A 25,488-nucleotide genomic window follows, 5' to 3' on the forward strand; every position below is an offset into this window, starting at 1 on the left:
GCATTGGTGAAAACAAAAATGCAGTAAGGGTCCACTCATTTTTCCCACAATTTTGTGAAAACAGCAGCAAAAAAATTGGGAAGGCCTTCCTTGTATTGTCACGTGACTGCCAGGTCAGAGGAGTGCTTTTATCTGAATAGAGTTTGTATGGTTATAGATGTTATTAATCACTCCTGGTTAATTTCTTGAGAAAAAGTGACAGTATATAAGTTGGTATAGCAAATAATTACAATAAATACCTTAAAGTATAAAGAAAAAAAAATAGATTTCCCTATTTTTTACAAATCACTTTAAATATTTTACTTATTTGTTGTATTTTATATGATTTCACATTAGACATACAAATTGCCCTAAATTGTATGGTCAAATATAAATTAATCTCAATGATAATACAATTTTATAAATCTCAGAATTGTTTCCTATACTTTAGACATTTATTTCCTTACTTTAAATTAGCATTTTTCATTATGCTTTTACAATGGGGAAATAAAAATAGAGGGATGAAAATGTGGCTCATGTTATAATCCAGAAAGAAAACCAAGAGCAACTAGGATTTTTTTTTTTATTGAAAGCTCAAGATGACCCTTTTGTCATCCGCACTGTTCATGGCAGCATGGCAGCTGTTAATAGGGTTTCCACCAACAGGCTAACTGCAATCCACTTTATTTACAAGATCCCAGGGGTTGCCCAGTTCTTCATTTTTTAATCCCTGTACAGGGATCTGGATTTACACAAGGGACCTTGGGATTGGGCTATGGAATAAGCTGCTGACCAGTGGAGCAAGCTGGCAGCAAGAAGGGTCGTCATGCAGGGTCAATACTAAGAGGTCAAGCCAGGGTTGAAATTGTTGAGAAAGCGGGTAGTCAAAATACAAGCCGAGGTCAGAATAAAATAGGATAAACAAAGTAGCACAACAAGAGAAATGGATCAGAGCTGTAATCAGTCCAGAGACTGTCTGCTATGGTTTATATAGAAAGAACCCCTAACTAAGCTATACGTGAAACACAAGTTGAAGTACAGGGCAGTGTGGTTCGTTCATCAGTGCATCAATTATGGCTGATAGTAGTTGGTATTGGTGTCCTGGCACATTTGCACTTTAACAATAGTTCTTGTTGAAGGGTTCTGATATGAATTGATATACAGCTTATTTATTTAATTATTCTATCCTGCTCTTGAGCTTTGTTGAAAGGTGTTTTGTTAAATTATTAATTTGTTATAGGGATTATCATGGTGTATGTATATACAGGTGCATCTTACTAAATTAGAATATCATCAAAAAGTTAATCATTTCAGTTCTTCAATACAAAAAGTGAAACTCATATTATATAAAGTCATTACAGAGTGATCTATTTAAAGTGTTTATTTCTGTTAATGTTGATAAGGCTTACAGCCAATGAAAACACAAAAATCATTATCTCAATAAATTAGAATACTTTATAACACCATCTTGAAAAATATTTTTAAAATTCAAAATGTTGACCTACTGAAATGTATGTTCAGTAAATGCCCTCAATACTTGGTCGGGGCTCCTTTTGCATCAATTACTGCATCAATGCGGCATGGCATGGAGGCGATCAGCCTGTGGCACTGCTGAGGTGTTATGGAAGCCCAGGTGGCTTTGATAGCAGCCTTCAGCTCGTCTGCATTGTTGGGTCTGGTGTCTCTCATCTTTCTCTTGACAATACCCCATAGATTCCCTATGGGGTTAAGGTCAGGCGACTTTGCTGGTCAATCAAGCTCAGTGATACTGTTGTTTGTAAACCAGGTATTGGTACTTTTGGCAGTGTGGACAGGTGCGAAGTCCTGCTGGAGAATGAAATTTCCATCTCCAAAAAGCTTGTCGGCAGAGGGAAGCATGAAGTGCTCTAAAATGTCCTGGTAGACGGCTGCGCTGACTTTGGTCTTGATAAAACACAGTGGACCTACACCAGCAGATGACATGGCTCCCCAAATCATCACTGATTGTGGAAACTTCACACTAGACCTCAAGCAGCTTGGATTGTGGCATCTCCACTCTTCCTCCAGACTCTGGGACCTTGATTTCCAAATGAAAATTGGAACTCTGGGACCTTGTGGAGTGTGTCAATGACTGTCTTCTGGACATTTGTCAAGTCAGCAGTCTTCCCCATGATTGTGGAGCCTACTGAAACAGACTAAGGGACCTTTTGAAATGCTTAGGAAGCCTTTGCAGGTGTTTTTTTGTTAATTATTCTAATTTGCTGAGATAATGACTTTTGTGTTTTCAATGGCTGTAAGCCATAGTCATCAAAATTAACAAATTAACAGAAAAACACTTGAAATAGATCACTCTCTTTGTAATGGCTATATAATATATGAGTTTCACTTTTTGTATTGAAGAACTGAAATAAATTAACTTTTTGATGATATTCAAATTTAGTGAGATGCACATATATATATATATATATATATATATATATATATATATATATATATATATATATATATATACAGTCATATGAAAAAGTTTGGGCACCCCTATTAATCTTAAGCTTAATGTTTTATAAAAATTGGTGTTTTTCCAACAGCTATTTCAGTTTGATATATGTAATAACTGTTGGATACAGTAATGTTTCTGCCTTGAAATGAGGTTTATTGTACTAACAGAAAATGTGCAATCTGCATTCAAACAAAATTTGACAGGTGCATAAGTATGGGCACCTCACCAGAAAAGTGACATTAATATTTAGTAGATCCTAGTTTTGCAAAAATAACAGCCTCTAGTCGCTTCCTGTAGCTTTTAATGAGTTCCTGGATCCTGGATGAAGGTATTTTTGACCATTCCTCTTTACAAAACAATTCCAGTTCAGTTAAGTTTGATGGTCGCCGAGCATGGACAGCCCTCTTCAAATGATCCCACAGATGTTCAATGATATTCAGGTCTGGGGACTGGGATGGCCATTCCAGAACATTGTAATTGTTCCTCTGCATGAATGCCTGAGTAGATTTGGAGCGGTGTTTTGGATCATTGTCTTGCTGAAAGATCCATCCACTGCGTAACTTCAACTTTATCACTGATTCTTGAACACTATTGCCAAGAATCTGCTGATACTGAGTGGAATCCATGCGTCCCTCAACTTTAACAAGTTATAAAGTTCAAAGCTCAATAAGGTTACAAAACCAAAAAAAGTGCTTTAGTAAGTCAGTAAAAAGTAGGCAGGAGTATTTAAAACAAGAAAATGATAAGGGTGCCCATACTTATGCACAGGTCAAATTTTGTTTGAATGCAGATTGCACATTTTCTGTTAGCACAATAAACCTCATTTCAAGGCAGAAACATTATTACTGTGTCCAACAGTTATTACATATATCAAACTGAAATAGCTGTTGCAAAAACACCAATTTTTATAAAACATTAAGCTTAAGATTAATAGGGGTGCCCAAACTTTTTCATATGACTGTATATATATATGTGCATTTACATACATACACACACATACATGCAATTATGTTTTTGATATATCAATTACATCCTATGACTTATTTTATGGTTGTGTGGGCATCGTATCGTCCATGCTTCTTTTAATATCTGATCGATATCTTATCAAATTATTTTTTTGCCATGATGATACATACCAGTAACCACACTGCCTCTTTTTATGGGTTTTTATAGGGTGTTTTTAATTCTTCCTTTGGAAATTTTGTGCAGTTAATAAACTGATAATCTATTATATATATGGTTATGGTTTCGATTTATTTATGTATACATAATCTTTTTGGTGAGTCATTGATAGGTATATAGAAAGGAGTCCAGCCCATGGATCCCAGCAGAGAGCTAATTACATTACCAGCTCACTGCAGCAAAACACAGGTTGACAGGAAAAGGAAAATCTTAACGCTAAACAGCCACATGTTGCCATTGTCTAACAGAGACCTCGGTATTATTTCGGTGCCGCCTAGTAACCAGTGCAGAGGTAGCAGCAGTATACACAGAGACACAGATGTTACACTTTTCCTCAAATCAAGTGCAAAAAAATTGTGCTACTCTGCAGTTTATTGCAGGTCTTTTTTGAAAGCTATTCCCTCATCCTCTAAGCCACAAGAGCCAGGCAAAGCTCATGAAACAGTGACCCCTCACTAAAGCTCAAGGTGATCGATCTGGGATTTGGTGTCTCTCTAGGCTGCAACTTAAGCTTCTCTCACAGCTCAATAGTCTAACGGCCCCCATACATATTAGATAGCTGTTGCCTGAATAATGGTTCGGTTGATGGTCTCTATCTCGACTGAATCATGCACAGTAATGCTTAGCCAAGGACTACTGTGTTCTTTTGAGAAAGCCACTACTAGACTCTTGTGGCAAAGTCTTATCTCTGGGGAATACAAATTCAACAGGCTGGATCCTTCCCTCTCCTGACATCAACTGTTGGGGAATTGTCGAGAAGCTCCAATACACATTAGACTATTGGATAAGTCTGTCTACATCAGCTGGTTGAACCATCAGCATTAGTCTAGTCTGCGTGGTTGCCTTAAATTTATTTCCCCCAGAAACATATACTTGGTTGCAAAAGTATACTGAACCTTAGATCTACACTCCCCACTAATTTATCCTTAAGGACCTCCCATAAGTGCCACACAGCCTGACTAGTCCAATAGCAACTTATGATGTACAAGATCATTAATATTAATTGATAGTATCTATAACACCAGAATGTTAGATATTTTTCTCATTACCTGTACAAAAACGCAACCACTACCTGTTCCCGTCACCGTATAGTCTTCAGGGATTTTAGATAGTGTTGCCCTTTGGAGTAAGAGCCGGTTATTCTTGTCCACGTGAAACTGCTCAAGAAATCCTGACTTTGAACTGACCGCTACAGTCACATCTCCTTTGTCAGAAAATGTCTTCTCTGCATATTCGGCCAGAGCCTGAAGAGCCACCACTGTGTCCTTCAAAAGGAAAAAGTTGTAAATTTATTGTAAGAATAAGGAAAACACATGTTAAAAACATCTTTTTTATATGTCATAGAGATAAATCGTTACGTATAGTCCATTGGACCATCTACAATTTTTGTCTTAAAAAGTATCTATTTAAAAAAATATATGAGACCCTGATGGAAATTAATCGAATATCAAAAAATTGCTTGGAAATAAATATGGCATTATGCACACCAGGCCTTATAGGTTTTGTGAGCAGCACAATACCCTTTTTCCTACAAGACTTCTCAATATTTGACTCTTATTCTAGAGAAGTATCTTTATATTAATAAAGTGACACTGCTTGGTATTGATAACTTAAAAAATAATAAGAGTGGATCTTATGCTTTGTGTTGATTTGGACCAGTAAGTTCTCTACTGCTTAGATCCTTCCTTTACCTGTGTAGAAGAGAAGCCTCCATATGGATTCTGCTGTTTGCTCAACCAGCTCACAATTTCTGAAGATTTCACTAAATCTGGAGTTGGACCATGCAAATGAGCCAGGAGCACATAGGAGGTCAACTCCACCTCTGCTGATTGAGCTTGATGCCAGTGTGAGACTTCAGGTGGAAGAGCAGAGTCCCGCTTCCAGTGCAGTTGTCCATCTGTAGGGGAGGTAGACAATTCGTGCAAATCTTTATAAAAAAATCTTATATTTGGTATATAATGGAAAATATACGGCACGGTTACTCCAGTGTTCTAGACCAAAAATGAGTGAAATTTTATTCAATTATTATTAGAAATTCCTTAGTTATATTTCTATAAATATTTTTTATACAGACATGATCTCTGAATACAGAGATAAGTTGTTATCTGGGAGGCACCACTCATGTCCTCCTATAGAATCATATTAATTTTGCATAAATATATTTTTTCTGTAAAAATCAATGAATGACCAACATGTAAGTCACGGACCATCCATCATTGTTTTTCAGCAGCTGCAGTGTGTTTTTCATAGTTCTGTATCCCAGTTGCAGAAAAGGTGAAAATACAGAGGGAGTGATAACAGCGCAGTCACTATGTAGAGAGTGCTGACTGTTCACAGCTTCTAGCCCTGCCCCAATGACTTGAAGTGAGCGGCTGCAGGGTGAATACAATGTAATTTTCCTGCAGCCGCTGTTCCAGTTGAACAGACACAAATGTTTAAAACGCAATTTTCTCCAGATTACCACTATGTCTGCAGGTAAAAAGCATTTGTTTAGCTGCCAGGTTCCCTTAATATTTGCTCACCTCCCCGCACGGCTTTTTTCTCCAATTTGTCCATCAAAGCTTCTCTGAGTTCCGTCTCTCCAGACAATGAAAAGGTGTAGGCCAGCAGAGCCTGGGTGTATACATTACTGACGTCCACAGAGATGTTCCTCAGGCAAGTTAGAGCATTTCTTAGTAAGGGATCCTGAGGGAAAAAAAATGTATAAGATCTGCCAAGCCACGCTGCTTTTCTACCATGATTGCATTTGAAACCACAGCTTTGTAAAATAGTTGCAAAAATTTTTTACGTGTGGTTTGCCATGGTGCTTCATGGACTTCAAGATTTGCTTAAATTCTACTCCTTTTGTGCCTGGGACATGGCCAAATTTGCCAGCATTGTTTCTCAAAATTCGGGATAATCCTGTCAAACTAAATATTGTTGGAGGTTATGCTGTTGGTATTCAGTGCAGAAAATACACCCTCACATTGTCATAGCATACAATTATGTTCTGTATATGTGCCGGTACCTAGAGAGCAAGGGACTAAAATGTGTAGCCTGCAGCAATTTCTTATGTTCCACAACCTGGGATGGATTATAACTAGGGCAATCTGGGGACCAAGCCTCTGGGATGGGGGAGGGGAGACCCATGGCAAGATTGCCCTCATTATAGTCTTTTCGCCACTATTAACCCCCTATTTAGGGCAAGTGTGGCCAGTGCTTGTTCATTCACAAGTCTACTTCATAGGATAAAAGGTTAGGGAACTCAGTTACTTTTTGGCTCCTACCTTGCTGACTAATGTTGCAAGGCTACTGAAAAGGGTTCAGGTTTCCCCCATCCATGGTCGAAATAATGAACTGGAAAGCTTTTCCCTATAGTGTCCAAAGTAAATCATGTGCTGACTCTATGGTATATTTACTCTCGCTCCCAACATCCACTGGAACATTTTTGTCTCTTTTACCCATCTCCTTGGACCTCACTAAGACCATTAACCAGGTATGGCTTTAACCCCTTTGCATAGACAAATGTAATCCAAAATAAATTAGTAGTAATAATTGGCTAGACGGGAAATTATCTTACATGTCAAAACTTTATACCTTACCTGCAGAGATACACCAGCCTCCAAAAGGGCAATAGTTATGCAAGCAGAGAGTGAAATATCATCTTCTACTCCTCCCTGGAAACCAAAGTTAGGGAATTATCACCTCATTTATTCATGTAAATAATTACTACAAAAATATTGTTTTTCTTCTAATCTGTTTTTTTTTTTTTTTACATGATTATATAGCCAGTTATCATGCTTGAGCTGCTTTAGCGAGAAAGCTTTTGTTCGAAAACCATTCATTGACATATTTATAACTTCATGAGCAGAGGTAACTGTGCAGGGAGGGTGGAGGGAAGATGAGATACGACCCTCAGTTAATATCAATGCTATTATCCTGTGTTATCTCTCTCAAAACTTTCTAATAAAAATATAAACTCTCATAGTTATCCTGCCCTATTATTGCACTATAATGAGATAACTGCTGAAAGTGATCAAAGTGTACACAGCACTAGATGAAAAGAGTCAGCATGCTGCGAGGACTCCGTGGCCATTGTGAACCATGCAGCTCCAGTGAATTTGATTACACTATTAAAATGTATTGAGTATGTAAAAACTGTAAAAGTTCTGTATAAATGAAGGATACCAAAAGGATTTCTTATGGTAGGCCACCTGAACCAAAGTTCAAAATTGTGTACAGTCATGGCCAAAAGTTTTGAGAATGACACCAAAATTATATTTTCACATGATCTGCTGGCCTCTGGTTTTTATTAGTGTTTGTCTGATGTTTATATCACATACAGAAATATAATTGCAATCATATTATGAGTACCAATAGGTTATATTGACAGTTAGAATGAGTTAATGCAGCAAGTCAATATTTGCAGTGTTGCCCCTTCTTCTTCAAGACCTCTGTAATTCTCCCTGGCATGCTCTCAATGAACTTTTTTAACAAATCCTGACTGATAGCAGTCCATTCTTGCATAATCAATGCTTGCATTTTGCCAGAATTTGTTGGTTTTTGTTTGTCCACCCGTCTCTTGATGATTGACCACAAGTTCTCAATGGGATTAAGATCTGGGGAGTTTCCAGGCCATGGACCCAAAATCTCTATGTTTTGTTCCATGAGCCATTTAGTTATCACCTTTGCTTTATGGCAAGGTGCTCCATCATGCTGGAAAAGGCATTGTTGGGCGCCAAACTGCTCTTGGACGGTTGGGAGAAGTTGCTCTTGGAGGACATTCTGGTACCATTCTTTATTCATGGCTGTGTTTTAGGCAAGACTGTGAGTGAGCCAATTCCCTTGGCTGAGAAGCAACCCCACACATGAATGGTTTCAGGATGCTTTACAGTTGGCATGAGACAAGACTGGTGGTAGCGCTCACCTCTTCTTCTCTGAATAAGCTGTTTTCCAGATGTCCCAAACAATCGAAAAGGGGATTCATCAGAGAAAATGACTTTGCCCCAGTCCTCAGCAGTCCACTCCTGGTACCTTTTGCAGAATATCAGTCGGTCCCTGATGGTTTTTCTGGAGAGAAGTGGCTTCTTTGCTGCCCTCCTTGAAACCAGCCCTTGCTCAAAGAGTCTCCGCCTCACAGTGCGTGCAGAAGCACTCACACCAGCCTGCTGCCATTCCTGAGCAAGCTTGGCACTGCTGGTAGTCCGATCCCGCAGCTAAAACAGTTTTAAGATACGGTCCTGGCGCTTGCTGGTCTTTTTGGGCGCCCTGGAGCCTTTTTGACAACAATGGAAGCTCTCTCCTTGAAGTTCTTGATGATGTGATAGATTGTTGACTGAGGTGCAATCTTTGTAGCTGTGATACTCTTCCCTGTTAGGCCATTTTTGTGCAGTGCAATGATGGCTGCACATGTTTCTTTAGAGATAACCATGGTTAACTGAAGAGAAACAATGATACCAAGAACCAGCCTCCTTTTAAAGTGTCCAGTGATGTCATTCTTACATAATCATGACTGATTGATCGCCAGCCCTGTCCTCATCAACACCCACACCTGTGTTAATGGATGAATCACTAAACCGATGTTAGCTGCTCCTTTTAAGGCAGGACTGCAATGATGTTGAAATGTGTTTTGGGGGTTAAAGTTCATTTTCTGGGCAAATATTGACTTTGCAAGTACAGTAATTGCTGTTAAGCTGATCACTCTTTGACATTCAGGAGTATATGCAAATTGCCATTACAAAAAATGAAGCAGTAAACTTTGGAAAAATTACTATTTGTCTTATTCTCAATACTTTTGGCCATGACTGTATATAAAACAAAAAAGTAATATAAATTTGATACATGTATATTAAAAAATAAACAACTTAAACGGAATCTGTCAGCAGGGCTTCACACCGCAAATTATTTACTATTTATGCACGTGTAGCTTTTTCAAAGAGAAGTCCAGCATACCCTTTACATGGCCAGCCCATTCCTCCATGACTGATTTCTAAATCAGCATTCAAACTGATATGCAAATAAGGCTATAGATCTGAAGCCTCTGTCACTCCAGATCCATTTCCTACTCAACACTGCATCTTCCTGCTTGACTGACAGCTTCTATGCTGGGTGACTTCAGACAAAGGCGCTGTTAATCAAACAAGAGGAGGCAGCGCTGGGCTGGGAATAGAGTTAGTGTGACAGAGGCTTCAGATCTTCAGCCGCATTTCCATATAAATTCAAATGCTGATTTCTCAGTGATGGAGGGATGTACTGGCCATGTAAAAGTATTGCTGGACTTGTGTATTAAAGAGCAATTTATAATTGATTTGGGCTGTGAAATCCTGCTGACGGATTCCCTGAAATATGTAAGAGGTCACCTGCTGACTATCAAATAGGCATAGTAGGGAATTTGGCAAAAATGTACAATTTTTGTTGCAAATTACAGTATAAAGAACATTTAAATCTGTTACATCAGACACAATGAAAACAGATAATGTAACATCTCCCTGATGTCATAGAATGAAGTACCACTTTGTATCAGCAGATTCCCACCATACACAGATCCATAATTACCATACCTCATTTTTAATTAAGGACTCCAATTTCTCATGATATTTATCCAAAATGGTTGATGAACATCTTAAAAATAAAGTTTATTTCTTATTTTCTATTTTTTTGGACATCTCGTTTCAGTCGTTTCCCTCCCAAAAAGAATGGAATAAAAATTGTATTTACCCCTAATGGTAAAAATAACTATATCTCGCTATTTACCCTTTCACCCTGAAGCCTGTTTTCACCTTCCTGACCAGGCTAAATTTTACCAGTGTCATTTTATATGGTTATAACTCTGGAACGCTTCAACATGTTCCATTGATTCTGAGATTGTTTTTTCGTGACACATTGTACTTCGTTTTAGAGGTAAATTTATTTTGATACGATTTGCGCTTAATTAGAATAAATTTATAAAATTAGCAATTTTAAAATTTTAATTTTTATGCCCTTAAACTAGATGCTTATACCACAGAAAGTACTTAATAAATAACATTTACCAAATGTCTACTTCACATCAGCATCATTTTTGAAACATAATTCTTTTTTGTTAGGAAGATAGAAAAGTTAAAAATTTAATCAGCAATTTTTAAAATTTTCCAATGAAATTTACAAAACCAATATTTTAAGGGACCACATCACATTTGAAGTGATTTTGAGGGGCCTATGTGACAGAAAAAGTGACACCATTTTAAAGCACTCAAAACCAAATTCTAGAAGTTTATTAACCCCTTCTGTGCTTCACAGGAATTAAAGAAATGTAGAAGGAAAAAAAAAAATTAATTTTCCCCACCAAAATTTTAGCCCCACATTTTTCATTTTCACAAGGGTAACAGAAGAAAATTGGTGGAAAACTTCAGTTTGCGCACATGGCAAGGTTCAGAAGGGAAGGAGCACCATTTGACTTTTGGAGTGCAAAATTGTCTGGAATAGATAGCAGATGCCATGTCGCATTGGCAGAGCCCTTGATTTGCCTAAACAGTGGAAACCCCTCACAAATAACTCCATTTTGGAAACAACACCCATCAAGGAATTTATCCAGAGGCGTGGTGAGCATCTTTAACCCACAGGTGCTTAAATTTTTTTTTAGAACTTTGAGCCGTGAAAATGAAAAAATGCATTTTTCTTACAAAAATGTTGCTTTAGCCCCAAATTTTTCATTCTCACAAGGGTAACAGGAGAAAATAGACCCTAAAAATTGCTTTGAAATCTCTCCTGAATACATATATGCGGTGGAAAAGTACTGTTTGGGAACATGACAGGGCTTGGAAGGGCAGGAGCGCTACTTGAATTCTGGAGTGCAATTTTGGCTAGAATTAATTGTGGATGCCATGCCACATTTGAAGAGCCCCTGACATGCCAAAACAGCAGAAGTTCGCAGAAGTTACCCCATTTTGGAAACTAAACCTCTTGAGGAATTCAGTCAGGGGTGTAATTAGCATTTTTAACCTTCTGGTGATTCACAGAATTGTATAAAATTGGGCTGAATAAATAAAAAATGACCATTTTTTCCCACTAAAATGTAGATTTGGCCCCAAGTTTTTAATTTTCAAAAGGGGCAATAGAAGAAAACGAATGGTACAATTTGTTGTGCAATTTCTCCACAGTATGCCAATGCCACATATGTGGTTAAAAAATACTTTTGAAGTACAGTGCAAAGCTCAGAAGGGAAGGGGCACAATATTGAAGTGCAGATTTGGCTGGAATGGTTTGAGGATGCCATGTCATATTGGCAGAGCCCATGAGGTGCCAGAAAGGCAAACCCTTCATAAGTGATCCCACTTTACAAACTACACCCGTCAATGAATTAATTTAGGGGTACATTAATTGTATTGACGCTACAGGCATGTCACATTATTTTATACCATTGGGCAGTGAAGAAAAATTAATTAATACATCTTTACTCCAAAAATTTTGTTTCAGCCCCAGATTTTACATTTTCAAATGGAGAAATGCGTAAAAATGGAATCAAAATTTGTCACGCAATTTCCTTAAGTGAGCCCATTTTGAAAATTACACCCCTCTGGGAATTCACCTACAGGTGTAGTGAAGGTTTTGACTCAATGGGTGTTTTCCAGAGACAAGCAGCAATGGATGTTGCTGAGTGAAAATTGCAATTCACTTAAAGCATAACCATTAATCGTCGATTGAAAAACAATATTTATGCCAGACCCTGAACTTAATCAATAATGCAAATAGAGGAATACTACTAGGTCCACAAATGGGTTTCAAATGCCCACATTCAAAGTCAAAAGGACCTATAGTTACTAACAGTAAAGTATAGACTCTCCTACTTCAAGCAATACATAGCAGACAATCCTGCTTACAAAGTGCTTACAAATAAGTAGGACAAATAATAAAATGTCACTGTGCATAAAGAATCCCTCCCGACTGGTTTCTTTTCTCAGTATAGAGATGTCAGAGGAGTGTACTTGTTAGGGGGAATTTTAGACAATGAAGCTCCTGAAGTCCAAACCTATCCATATCATGGAGAAGAAAGGTATGGGAGCATTTTTTTTGCAAAGAGAGGGCAGCACTCTGTTCCTCTCCCAAGAATACCAACCAATGTGGGATTCACTTTTTCTATTCTTTGACAATAAGTACTTTGAAACATTGAGGCACTTTTCTACTCCATGATATGGAGAGAGGTTTTGACTTCAGGAGCTTCATTCCTTGAAATTCCCTCAAACAAGTACACTCACCTGATGACATCTCTTTACTGATAAAAGAAACATGTCTGGAGGACATAGTATTTGAGGTTTTGTTTTTGATACTTCCTGGTATTTGGCTTTGACAAAACTTTATTGACATATTTAGCTGTGATTATATGCGTTTTTTTATGCATTTCCCGACAAGTGAGTTTACTTTGCATTAAAAAGAAGCACAGCGGGAAAGAGATTTCTAGGAATCCCCTCGACTTTGCTGGAACTGTAACACCCTACATTTTTTATGTAGCGAAAATATGGAGTGTCAAAAACACGATAAAAGTAAATCGTGGGAACATAGTTGTAACGGGTCCGGGAGGCGGAACCTCTGAGCTACTATACAAGGGGGCGGCCCTTGTAAGGGAGCGGGTGGCAGTCTCTGGGTGAACGGACAGGGAGTTACGGCAAGTGATCAGGGCAGTCTCTGGGTAAGGGGTAGGTACGACCTGTGATGGCAGAACCTCCGGGTAGGCTAGCAGGCAGATGGTAGACGTGTGCTCCCAGGTGAGCAAGCGAGAGTCTCTGGAATAGCAGGTGGTCACGGCACGTGACGGCGGAACCTCCGGGCTGGCAGGCAGGTAGGTAACGGAGAAGCGCTCCCAGGTGAGCGGGCAAGAGTCTCTGAGATAGCTGGTGGTCACAGCACGTGACAACGGAGCCTCCAGGCTGGCAAGCAGGCAGGTAGCGGAGAAGCGCTCCCAGGTGAGCGGGCAAGCTGGTCCATAGACAGACTGACCGGAGTTGTAAGGCAGACCGTCGGACCTCAGGCAAGCAGGCAGGTAGCTGATGTGCGCTCCCAGGTGAGCGGACAAGTTGGTCCTTAGACAGACTGACCGGAGTTGTAAGGCAGACCGTCGGACCTCAGGCAGGCAGGCAGGTAACAAGTATTCAGGCAGGAATCAGGCAGGTAACTAGCAGGAAACTGGCAGGAAACTGGCAGGTAACTGGCAGGTAACTGGCAACGGGACCTGAGGGCTGAAGCACAGGTGAGACACAGGTGCAAACAACATTGCTCGGGCACCTCCATTTTGGAGGAGGTGCCTTATATATGATGAAGTCCTCCGGCCATTGGCCGGGGACTCCTTAGGACGGCGCGCGCGGCCCCTTTAAGAGGAGGGGAGCGCGCGCGCGCGCGCCCTAAGCACAGGGGCCGGGAAGGAGCGCGCGCTGAGAGCAGAGCGGGAGGGGGACGTCGGGAAGGAGCGCGCGCTGACAGCAGAGCGGGGAGAGGACGCCGGGCACGGAACAGAGCGGTGAGGGGAGCAGCGTCCCTGCCTAGCAGAGGGCAGGGACGCCAGCGCTACAGTACCCCCCCCTTTAGGCCCCCCCTTTTTTAGGCCAGACAGAAATTTAGCTAGGATGAGAGGGGCATGGATGTTCTCCCGGGGCTCCCACGTTCTCTCCTCAGGACCAAACCCCTTCCAATCTACTAGAAAAAAGGTCTTTCCTCTTACCCTTTTGGTGGCAAGAATGTTCTCTACCTCAAACTCGTCCTCAGCAGAAACCGGAGCAGGAGGCGTACCTGTAGACTTGGAAAAAGAGTTAAGCACCACAGGTTTGAGGAGAGACACATGGAAGGAGTTAGGGATCCGTAAGTTGGCCGGGAGTTTCAATTTATAGGCCACCGGGTTGATCTGACTGATGACCTCCAGTGGGCCGATGAACCGAGGCCCTAACTTATAGGAAGGGATCTTGAGCCGGACATATTTGGACGAGAGCCAGACTTTATCCCCAGGGCGGAATTGAGGAGGGTCCAGACGTTTTTTGTCAGCGTGTCTTTTCATACGCTCGGAAGACAGAAGGAGTGCGGACCGGGTACTCTCCCATATGGAGGAAAATTTGTTAACAAGAGATTCCGCAGCCGGATTGTCCGCCGAGGTGGAGACGGGAAACGGGATCCGAGGATGCTGACCGTAGACTACAAAAAACGGGGATTTGGAGGAAGACTCGCTCTCGTGATTGTTGTACGAGAATTCGGCCCATGGCAGGAGATCCACCCAGTCAGAATGGTGGGCATTAACGAAGTGCCGAAGGTAACTGGTCAGGTTCTGATTGATCCGCTCCACTTGACCATTAGACTGTGGGTGGTAAGCGGAGGAGAAGTCCAGGGTGACGTCCAGCAATTTACAAGTGGCTCTCCAGAAATGGGAAGTGAACTGTACCCCACGATCCGACACGATGTGACGGGGCAGGCCATGAAGACGGAAGATGTGGCGGATAAAGTCTTTAGCCAGCTCGGGTGCAGACGGAAGACCTGGCAGTGGAATGAAGTGAGCCATCTTGGAGAAGCGGTCAGCGACCACCCAAATGACCGTACAACCGGCAGAGACGGGTAGATCAGTAATGAAGTCCATCGCTATATGCTGCCAGGGGGCAGCAGGTACTGGCAGAGGTAGGAGGCGGCCGGCCGGCAGGTGTCTCGGAACTTTGTTGCGGGCGCAGGACACACAGGCAGAAACAAAGTCTATTACATCCTTGTGCAGGTTAGGCCACCAGTAGTGCCGGGTAATAAGCTGGAGGGTCTTTTTCTGACCGGCGTGGCCAGCTAGTTTAGACGAATGACCCCAGTGTAGGATCTTCTCCCGATCAGGTACAGGTACGAACGTCTTACCAGGAGGAAGACGATTTAGACTCACGGGAGCCACCTGCATTACTCTGGCGGGATCGATGATATGTTTCGGATCCTCCTCGAGATCAGACACCAGAAAGGACCGAGACAAGGCGTCCGCCTTGACGTTTTTGTCAGCCGGGCGAAAATGAAGGACAAAATCAAAACGAGCAAAAAACAAGGACCACCGGGCTTGGCGCGGGTTAAGTCTCTGGGCATGCTGGAGGTAAGCCAAGTTCTTGTGGTCAGTGTAAATTATTACCGGGTGAAGAGCCCCCTCGAGCAGGTAACGCCACTCCTCCAATGCCAGTTTGATGGCCAATAACTCTCGGTCTCCTATGGAATAGTTGCGCTCAGAGGAGGAGAAGAGTTTAGAGAAGAAGCCACAAGTTACCATCCTCCCGGAAGATGATTTTTGAGTAAGTACCGCTCCGGCTCCAGAGGAGGAGGCGTCAACCTCCAGGAAGAACTGTTTGTTGCCATCTGGGCGATGCAGCACCGAGGCGGAAGAGAAGGCCTGTTTAAGGGAAAGAAAGGCCTCCTCTGCTTCGGGTGGCCACTCTTTGGGATTAGTACCTTTACGGGTGAGCGCAGAAATTGGGGCCGTCCGGGAAGAGAAGTGTGGTATGAAGAGGCGGTAGTAGTTGGCGAAGCCCAGGAATCGCTGAATGGCCTTCAACCCCTCCGGTCGGGGCCATTTCTCGATGGCAGACAGTTTCTCAGGATCCATTTGTAGGCCGGTCTGAGAGATAATGTAGCCCAGAAACGGAAGCGAGGTCTGCTCAAAGAGGCACTTCTCAAATTTAGCGTAGAGATGGTTCTGCCTTAGCCTGAGCAGGACCTGACGAACGTCCCTCCGGTGAGTCTGGAGATCCGGAGAGAAGACCAAGATGTCGTCCAGGTACACTACTACGCAGGAGTAGAGAAGGTCCCGGAAGATGTCATTGACCAACTCTTGAAAGACGGCAGGAGCGTTACAGAGACCAAAGGGCATTACCAGGTATTCATAGTGGCCGTCCCGGGTGTTGAATGCCGTCTTCCATTCATCCCCCTGACGAATACGAACCAGGTTGTACGCCCCACGAAGGTCCAGTTTGGTGAAGATCCTAGCCCCCCTCAGGCGATCAAATAATTCTGGAATGAGCGGAAGGGGGTACTTATTCTTCACCGTGATCAGGTTTAGGCCTCTATAGTCTATACAGGGACGGAGAGAGCCGTCCTTCTTTTTGACGAAAAAGAAGCCTGCTCCCGCCGGGGAGGTAGATTTCCGGATGAATCCTCTGGCCAGATTCTCCTCAATATATTCGGACATTGACCGGGTCTCAGCAGCGGATAAAGGATAGATACGCCCACGGGGAGGAGTAGTACCGGGTAGCAGATCGATGGGACAGTCGTATGGTCTATGTGGTGGTAATGTCTCTGCCTCCTTTTTATTAAAGACATCTGCATAAGACCAATAAGGAATCGGAAGTCCAGGTAGATTAGCTGGGGTAGGAGAGGGACGGACGGGATGGACGGGAACCAGGCAGGTTTTATGACAGTCTTGTCCCCAGCGAAGGACCTCTCCGGTTTGCCAGTCTAGCACGGGTGCATGTCTCTGGAGCCAGGGCAGACCTAGCAAGAGGGCGTGAGAGAGTCCAGGCAGAACATGAAAGGAGATACTTTCAGAATGCAGCATTCCCACCTGCAGGGTAATGGATTCGGTGATGAGTTGAATGGGGTGAGGTAAGAGGCCCCCACCCACGGCAGCGACAGACAAGGGTACAGCCAGAGGTTTGGTGGGGATGCGGTATTTCTCAACCAGGGACTGTGAAATAAGGTTCCCGGCTGCTCCAGAGTCAAGTTGGGCTAGTTCGAAATAACGGTTCTCCCCGTAGATGATCGAAACTGACAACAGCAGGGATGGAGAGGATTTATTCTTGTCTAGGTGGACCTCTCTGAGCGAACCTAGACACAGGCGTTTCCCGACCTCTCCGGGCATGCACGGATCCGGTGCTCCTTACTGCCACAGTAGAAGCAGCTCCCCTCGGCACGGCGTGAGTCCTAACGGGTTTTGACCATCTTGGTCTGGTCGACCTGCATAGGCTCAGGAGAGTGTACCTGGGGAGAGATGGAGGGAATGACGGGTTTCTGGAGAGTAGGAGCTAAACGTGGAATCCTTCTCTCACGGGTGACCTCTTTGGCACGCTCCTGGAACCGTAGGTCAATCCGGGTGGCAAGGGTTATTAGATCATCGAGAGAGGTAGGAATGTCCCGACCAGCAAGTTCATCTTTAATACGACCGGACAGACACTCCCAGAAGACGGATACCAGAGCGTCGTTATCCCAGGCCAGCTCCGAGGCAAGGGTGCGGAACCGTATGGCATATTGGCCCACGGTGAGACCCTCCTGACGGAGGCGTAGCAGAGAGGATGCGGATGAGGTCTTCCGTCCGGGTTCGTCGAAGACTTTCCGGAAAGCCGAGAGAAAAGCAGGCAAGTTGGACACCAGGGGGTCTCCTCTCTCCCATAGAGGATTTAGCCAGGCCAGGGCCTCCCCGGTGAGATGGGACATGATAAAGGCAATTTTGGCCCGGTCGGAATTAAACTGATGGGACAAAAGTTCAAAGTGCAGGGTGCACTGATTTATGAAGCCCCGAGCCTGGACGGGGTCGCCTCCGAAGCGAGGAGGTGCAGAGAGCCGGGGTCCGGGGTAGGATACCATAGTATTAGTGGGCAGCGGAGCTGCCGGTTTGCAAGATATGGCACTGGCGGAGGTTGTTGGTGGATCAGACAGAGTGTTCAGGCGAGTATTAACATTCCGCAGGTGACCCAGGATGGCCTCCTGTTGGGACCTCTGACGGGACAGTTCAAGACAGAGGTCCGAGAGCGAGGGAGCTTGGGTGCCACCGGGTTCCATGGCCCGAGCAAACTGTAACGGGTCCGGGAGGCGGAACCTCTGAGCTACTATACAAGGGGGCGGCCCTTGTAAGGGAGCGGGTGGCAGTCTCTGGGTGAACGGACAGGGAGTTACGGCAAGTGATCAGGGCAGTCTCTGGGTAAGGGGTAGGTACGACCTGTGATGGCAGAACCTCCGGGTAGGCTAGCAGGCAGATGGTAGACGTGTGCTCCCAGGTGAGCAAGCGAGAGTCTCTGGAATAGCAGGTGGTCACGGCACGTGACGGCGGAACCTCCGGGCTGGCAGGCAGGTAGGTAACGGAGAAGCGCTCCCAGGTGAGCGGGCAAGAGTCTCTGAGATAGCTGGTGGTCACAGCACGTGACAACGGAGCCTCCAGGCTGGCAAGCAGGCAGGTAGCGGAGAAGCGCTCCCAGGTGAGCGGGCAAGCTGGTCCATAGACAGACTGACCGGAGTTGTAAGGCAGACCGTCGGACCTCAGGCAAGCAGGCAGGTAGCTGATGTGCGCTCCCAGGTGAGCGGACAAGTTGGTCCTTAGACAGACTGACCGGAGTTGTAAGGCAGACCGTCGGACCTCAGGCAGGCAGGCAGGTAACAAGTATTCAGGCAGGAATCAGGCAGGTAACTAGCAGGAAACTGGCAGGAAACTGGCAGGTAACTGGCAGGTAACTGGCAACGGGACCTGAGGGCTGAAGCACAGGTGAGACACAGGTGCAAACAACATTGCTCGGGCACCTCCATTTTGGAGGAGGTGCCTTATATATGATGAAGTCCTCCGGCCATTGGCCGGGGACTCCTTAGGACGGCGCGCGCGGCCCCTTTAAGAGGAGGGGAGCGCGCGCGCGCGCGCCCTAAGCACAGGGGCCGGGAAGGAGCGCGCGCTGAGAGCAGAGCGGGAGGGGGACGCCGGGAAGGAGCGCGCGCTGACAGCAGAGCGGGGAGAGGACGCCGGGCACGGAACAGAGCGGTGAGGGGAGCAGCGTCCCTGCCTAGCAGAGGGCAGGGACGCCAGCGCTACAATAGTCTTACTGAGATCTTTGGCAGGCAGACTAAACAAATCAATAGCAGGTGAAGAATTGGTTTTATTTATTTTTTATGCTGTTCACCGTGCAATATAACTGATTTGACAACTTTATTCTTCAGGTTAGTGAGATTCCAACAATATCAGATTTATATTGTTTTTTTTTTTATGTTTGGCCTCTGTCACACACTAAAAAACGCTTTTTTTACAAAAACAAGTTTTTGCGGCTTCATATTTTGAGAGCTATAATTTTTCTAGATTTCTTCCTACAGAGTCATTTGAGGGCTTGCTTTTTGCATAATGAATTAAAGTTTTGATTGGTACCATTTTGGCTACATAACATTTATTGATTGCTTTCTATTCCGCTTTTTGCGAAGCAGAATGAACAAAAACCAACAATTCAGGAATTGCTTGTTTTTTTTTTATGCCGTTCCACATGTGGCAAAAGTGATGACAGTTTATTCTTCGAGTCAGTACGATTACAGCGATACCACATTTATATAATTTTTTAATGTTTTGCCGCTTTTACACAATAAAAACTATTTTAGAAGAAAAATAAATGTTTTTGCATCGGTTTATTCTGAGAGCTATAGCTATTTCATTTCTCTGCTCATGCAGCTGTACAGCGGACTGTTTCTTTGAGGGACAAGTTGATGTTTTTAGTGGTACCATTTTTATTTATATTCAACTTTTTTATCACATTTTATTCCACCTTTTTTTCATCGGTATCGTGAAAAAGCTTATGTTTTTTTCCACGTTTTTATTTATTTTTTATAGTGTACACTGAAAGGGTTAAATACTATGACAGTTTTATAGATCAGGTCGTTCTGGATGTGGTAATACAAAACATGAGTACATTTTTGCTTTTAGATAAATATATGTATTTATTTGAATAGTATTTTTTTTTGGGTGATTTTTTTAAAAATATTTTCACAATTTTTTTAAACTATTTTTTTTTACTTTTTACTTTAACTTTTATTACTCTGATCACTGGTTTAATGCATTGCAATGCACCAGCATTGCAATGCATTATACCTGTCAGTATTACACTGACAAAACACCTTTTAGACCAGGTTCCTGGCATGGCTTTATTATTTGACCTCCAGTTGCCATGACTACGTCAATTTGCGGGAACCACATGACGTACAGTTGCAGTGGGTACGGAAAGTATTCAGACCCCTTTAAATTTTTCACTCTTTGTTTCTTTGCAGCCATTTGGTAAATTCTAAAACGTTCATTTTTTTTTCTCATTAAAGTACACTCTGCACCCCATCTTGACTGAAAAAAAACAGAAATGTAGAATTTTTTGCAAATTTATTAAAAAAGAAAAACTGAAATATCACATGGTCATAAGTATTCAGACCCTTTGCTCAGTATTGAGTAGAAGCACCCTTTTGAGCTAGTACAGTCATGAGTCTTCTTGGGAATGACGTAACAACTTTTTCACACCTGGATTTGGGGATCCTCTGCCATTCTTCCTTGCAGATCCTCTCCAGTTCTGTCAGGTTGGATGGTGAACGTTGGTGGACAGCCATTTTCAGGTCTCTCCAGAGATGCTCAATTGGGTTTAGGTCAGGGCTCTGACTGAGCAAGTCAAGAATGGTCACAGAGTTGTTCTGAAGCCACTCCTTTGTTATTTTAGCTGTGTGCTTAGGGTCATTGTCTTGTTGGAAGGTGAATCTTCGGCCAAGTCTGAGGTCCAAAGCACTCTGGAAGAGGTTTTCATCTATGATATTTCTGTACTTGGCCACATTCATGTTTAATTCAATTGCAACCAATCATCCTGTTCCTGCAGCTGAAAAACACCCCCATGGCATGATGCTGCCACCACCACCATGTTTCATTGTTGGGGTTTTATTGGACAGGTGATGAGCAGTGCCTGGTTTTCTCCACACATACCACTTAGAACTTTTTGGTGATAATTCTATCTTCTTCTCATCAGACCAGAGAATCTTATTTCTCAGTCTGGGAATCCTTCATGTGTTTTTGAGCAAACTCTATGCGGGCTTTCATATGTCTTGCACTGAGGAGAGGCTTCCGTCGGGCCACTCTGCCATAAAGGGCCGACTGGTGAAGGGCTGCAGTGATAGTTGACTTGGTGGAACTTTCTCCCATCTCCCTACTGCATCTCTGGACCTCAGCCAGAGTGATCTTGGGGTTCTTCTTTACCTCTCTCACCAAGGCTCTTCTCCCTAGATTGCTCAGTTTGGCTGGACGGCCAGGTCTAGGAAGACTTCTGGTGGTCCCAAAATTCTTCCATTTAAGGATTATGGAGGCCACTGTGCTCTTAGGAACCTTGAGTAATGCAGAAATTCTTTTGTAACCTTGGCCAGATTTGTGCCTTGCCACAATTCTGTCTGAGTTCCTTGGGCAGTTCCTTTGAGCTCATGATTCTCATTTGGTCTGACATGCACTGTGAGCTGTGAGGTCTTATATAGACAGGTGTGTGCCTTTCCAAACCGAGTCCTGTCAGTTTAATTAAACACAGCTGGACTACAATGAAGGAGTAGAACCATCTCAAGGAGGATCACAAGGAAATGGACAGCATGTGACTTAAATATGAGTGTCTGAGCAAAGGGTCTGAATACTTATGACCATGTGATGTTTCAGTTTTTCTTTTTTAATAAATTTGCAAAAATTTCTACATTTCTGTTTTTTTTCAGTCAAAATGGGGTGCAGAGTATACTTTAATGAGAAAAAAATGAACTTTTTAGAATTTACCAAATGGCTGCAATGAAACAAAAAGTGAAAAATTTAAAAGGGGTCTGAATACTTTCCATACCCACTGTATGTCATATGTGGAGAAGGGATTAAAAGGAACCTATCAGTCAATTCATGCTGTCCAAACTACAAGCAGCATGAATCAGAACTAGCTGAGCGATTGCAGCTAGGTATGCCTTTCTCTGCAACTCTATGGCATTTCAGAGACAACATAGTTTGAAGAGCTTCTCCCCACATCACTCCAGTTGACAGTTCTTTCCCTATTTACACACATAGGACAGATCTGTCAATCATCTGGAGTGGGGCAGAGACAAGCCAACCAGCGATGCCACTGGACTAGTCAAGTCTCTTTTTATGGTCTCCAGCTTTTTAAACTTTGTTTTCTGTGAAATGCTAAATCGTTTTAGAGAAACACACCTGGCAGCAATCAGGCAATGATTCATGTTGCCAGTGTTTTTGGCAGCATGAAAAGGTGACAGGTTCCCTTTAAGAAAATTGAGACCCTCACACAGCTCATTCTTTGGAGTATTAATATAATTAATTATGGCAGCACGGTCAATTTTTAGATTAAGATAAGATCTAAAACATATGCATTTTGTATCGTCATGATTGTGCTGACCAGCAGAATTGCCCGTAGATTAAAATTGTATTTTAACTGCAAAGTGAATTTTATAATTACAATGCATTGTGGTCTAAATTTATGGAAATATTAAAAAAAAAGTTGTGGCTCATTGGAAACAAATGAAAGACACAAAATCAAAAGTACAAAAAAAAAATGGAAGCTGGGGAAAGGAGTAACAAAGTTGTCTTCATGAGTCTCCTTTGAATCTTCTTTCAGAGCCTTTACATTTGTACCATGGCTTTTTTTAAATTTATTTCTGGAGATTAGGCTGGTTTCATGCATACGCAAGACATGATCTGTGCTCACTAGATCTTCTGACCTGACCTACTCCCTCATTGACATACCTCACAGTTAGATCAGACCAGGAAACTATCCTGGTATTCTGATCTGAGCACGGACCGTATTTTACGGACATGTCAAACCGGTCTTAATCTATAATAGGCCTACCTTCATCGCATTATTGAAGAGTCTTCCCACACTTCGGAAACATCCGGTGTCTTCTTGGTTCTTTTTCAACCATGAGAAGGAGTGGTGCAGGTGACTTTCATCTATGAAGATATAGGGTCGAGCTTTGCTAAAGGACTTCACTACAAATCCAGTCAACCTGAAGAAATATAGTGAATTTGTATACATAATCAATTTTCTATGCAATCACAAAACATGACTCAATTACTTTTACAAACTTTACAAAAACTTTTTATCAAGAGCATGAATGAGCACAACTCATAACCTTATGAATTCTAATTCTTTAGCAACTGCCATGTGTCACTATTTTCTATAATTTGATCTGATTCAAAAATGAGTAATGGCCCTCAGCTCAATGCGGGCTTCATCAAACTGATGATGTAGTGGCCACAAGAGATAATTGATATCTCTACAGGACTTCAACAGGTAAGTAATGTTTATTTTGTCATTATAGAGATTATCTCTGTATTTTTAGATAAATATTATTCTAGAATTGATAACCCCTAAAATGCAATAACAGCCCAAAATAATGTAATAGTCTTGTAGTACTAGTGATGACAACTTGAACGTTATTCACATGAAAGCTGCAGCCAAACCCTGATGTCAGCAGTGAGGTGATTATAACTAGAGATGAGCGTTGTTCTACTCGAACTGTTCGCCAATCTCAAATTCGAGCTGTTTTGGGCGGTGTTCGAGCCGTTCGGCGAACACGAACAATTTGAGAAAAATTCGGCTGTTCGAGGTTATGTTCGATAACTGTTCGTGCACCAAAATCATAACTGGATTTTTTCTCAGTAATGATGAAAATTAATGTTAATACGCAGTTTGAGTGTACAGCGGGGTGGGGGGAGGGGCAGGGGATGGATCTCTGCAGGAACAATGAAGATCTCCATTTTTTTTTCTCTTTCCCGCATTTGCAGTGGGGAGGTGCAATCTGTCAGCCTATCAGCAGCGCACACACGGAGCGAAGTGCTTTTTTTCACACAAGCAAGGGCATTTGTGATTGGCAGTGTATGTCACATGTCCTTGCCCTATAAGACCAAGCCATTTTCCCCGTCGCCACCATTTTCTCACTGCTGCAGCTGCGTGTTAGACGGCACCGCTGTTGCTGTGTGCGCTATACCTTGTTAATTTCAAGCCAATTTTCGCACAAATATACAGATAGCTTGGGAGTAGGGAATAGTTGTGATTGCAGTCCTTTTAAGGACTAGTTTACAGCATTTCCTACGACTTTTATCAGGGAGGTCTGTGCTCTTAAATAGATAGGTTGTGGGAGTAAAGACTAATTGTAATTGGAGTCCTTTTCAGGACTAGGTTACATCAGTTCCTATCAGTTTTTGCCAGGCAGGTATGTGCCAGTGCTGTGCAAGTTTTTTTCACAGCATTTGGCTGAATCTAGCAAAGCTAATCCTTTTTGGCCTATTGCAGAGTGTGTTAGTCAGTGGAGTAGCCTATCTGTGTTGCAAGATATACCACCTGTGTATAGAATACCAATTTTTTTACTGCACCTAGTGAAGTAAAATCTTTTGGGCATAGCATCATTCTATTAGTCCATCTATACTGACCTCCATCAGGTTGCAAATTGAATATAATTTTTTTCTGCATCTAGCTCTGAAAAAATATTTGGGCTTCTAGCTGTGTGTGGGACTTGTTGTATTAGTCCATCTATACTGACCTCCATCAGGTTGCAAACTGAATATATTTTTTTCTGCATCTACCTCTGAAAAAATATTTGGGCTTCTAGCTGTGTGTGGGTCTTGTTCTATTAATCCATCTATACTGACCTCCATCAGGTTGCAAACTGAATATAATTTTTTTCTGCATCTAGCTCTGAAAAAATATTTGGCCTTCTAGCAGTGTGTCGGACTTTCTCTATTAGTCCATCTATACTGACCTCCATCAGGTTGCAAATTAAAAATAATTTGTATCTGCATCTACAGTACCTCTGAAAAAATATTTGGGCTTCTAGCTGTGTGTGGGACTTGTTGTATTAGTCCATCTATACTGACCTCCATCAGGTTGCAAATTAAAAATAATTTTTATCTGCATCTACAGTACCTCTGAAAAAATATTTGGGCTTCTAGCTGTGTGTGGGACTTGTTGTATTAGTCCATCTATACTGACCTCCATCAGGTTGCAAACTGAATATATTTTTTTCTGCATCTACCTCTGAAAAAATATTTGGGCTTCTAGCTGTGTGTGGGACTTGTTGTATTAGTCCATCTATACTGACCTCCATCAGGTTGCAAATTAAAAATAATTTGTATCTGCATCTACAGTACCTCTGAAAAAATATTTGGG

General features: G+C 42.5%; 1 protein-coding gene across 1 annotated transcript in view; it reads right to left on the minus strand.

Annotated features, from left to right (window-relative positions):
• Positions 1-25,488, minus strand: part of LOC141273396 (alpha-2-macroglobulin-like) — a 155,210-nt gene that overhangs the window by 51,917 nt on the left and 77,805 nt on the right. Inside the window, exons 26-30 of the mRNA XM_073685164.1 lie at positions 23,170-23,326; positions 7,222-7,296; positions 6,163-6,325; positions 5,332-5,537; positions 4,690-4,905 (exon numbers count right to left, since the gene is read on the minus strand). Of these exons, the coding sequence (XP_073541265.1) occupies positions 4,690-4,905; positions 5,332-5,537; positions 6,163-6,325; positions 7,222-7,296; positions 23,170-23,326 (817 nt within the window). The remainder of the gene's footprint in view (positions 1-4,689; positions 4,906-5,331; positions 5,538-6,162; positions 6,326-7,221; positions 7,297-23,169; positions 23,327-25,488) is intronic.

Source organism: Phyllobates terribilis, unplaced genomic scaffold (genome assembly GCF_046119375.1).
Source record: "Phyllobates terribilis strain yellow unplaced genomic scaffold, ASM4611937v1 Scaffold_5__5_contigs__length_657084704, whole genome shotgun sequence".
NCBI classification, from domain to species: domain Eukaryota; kingdom Metazoa; phylum Chordata; class Amphibia; order Anura; family Dendrobatidae; genus Phyllobates; species Phyllobates terribilis.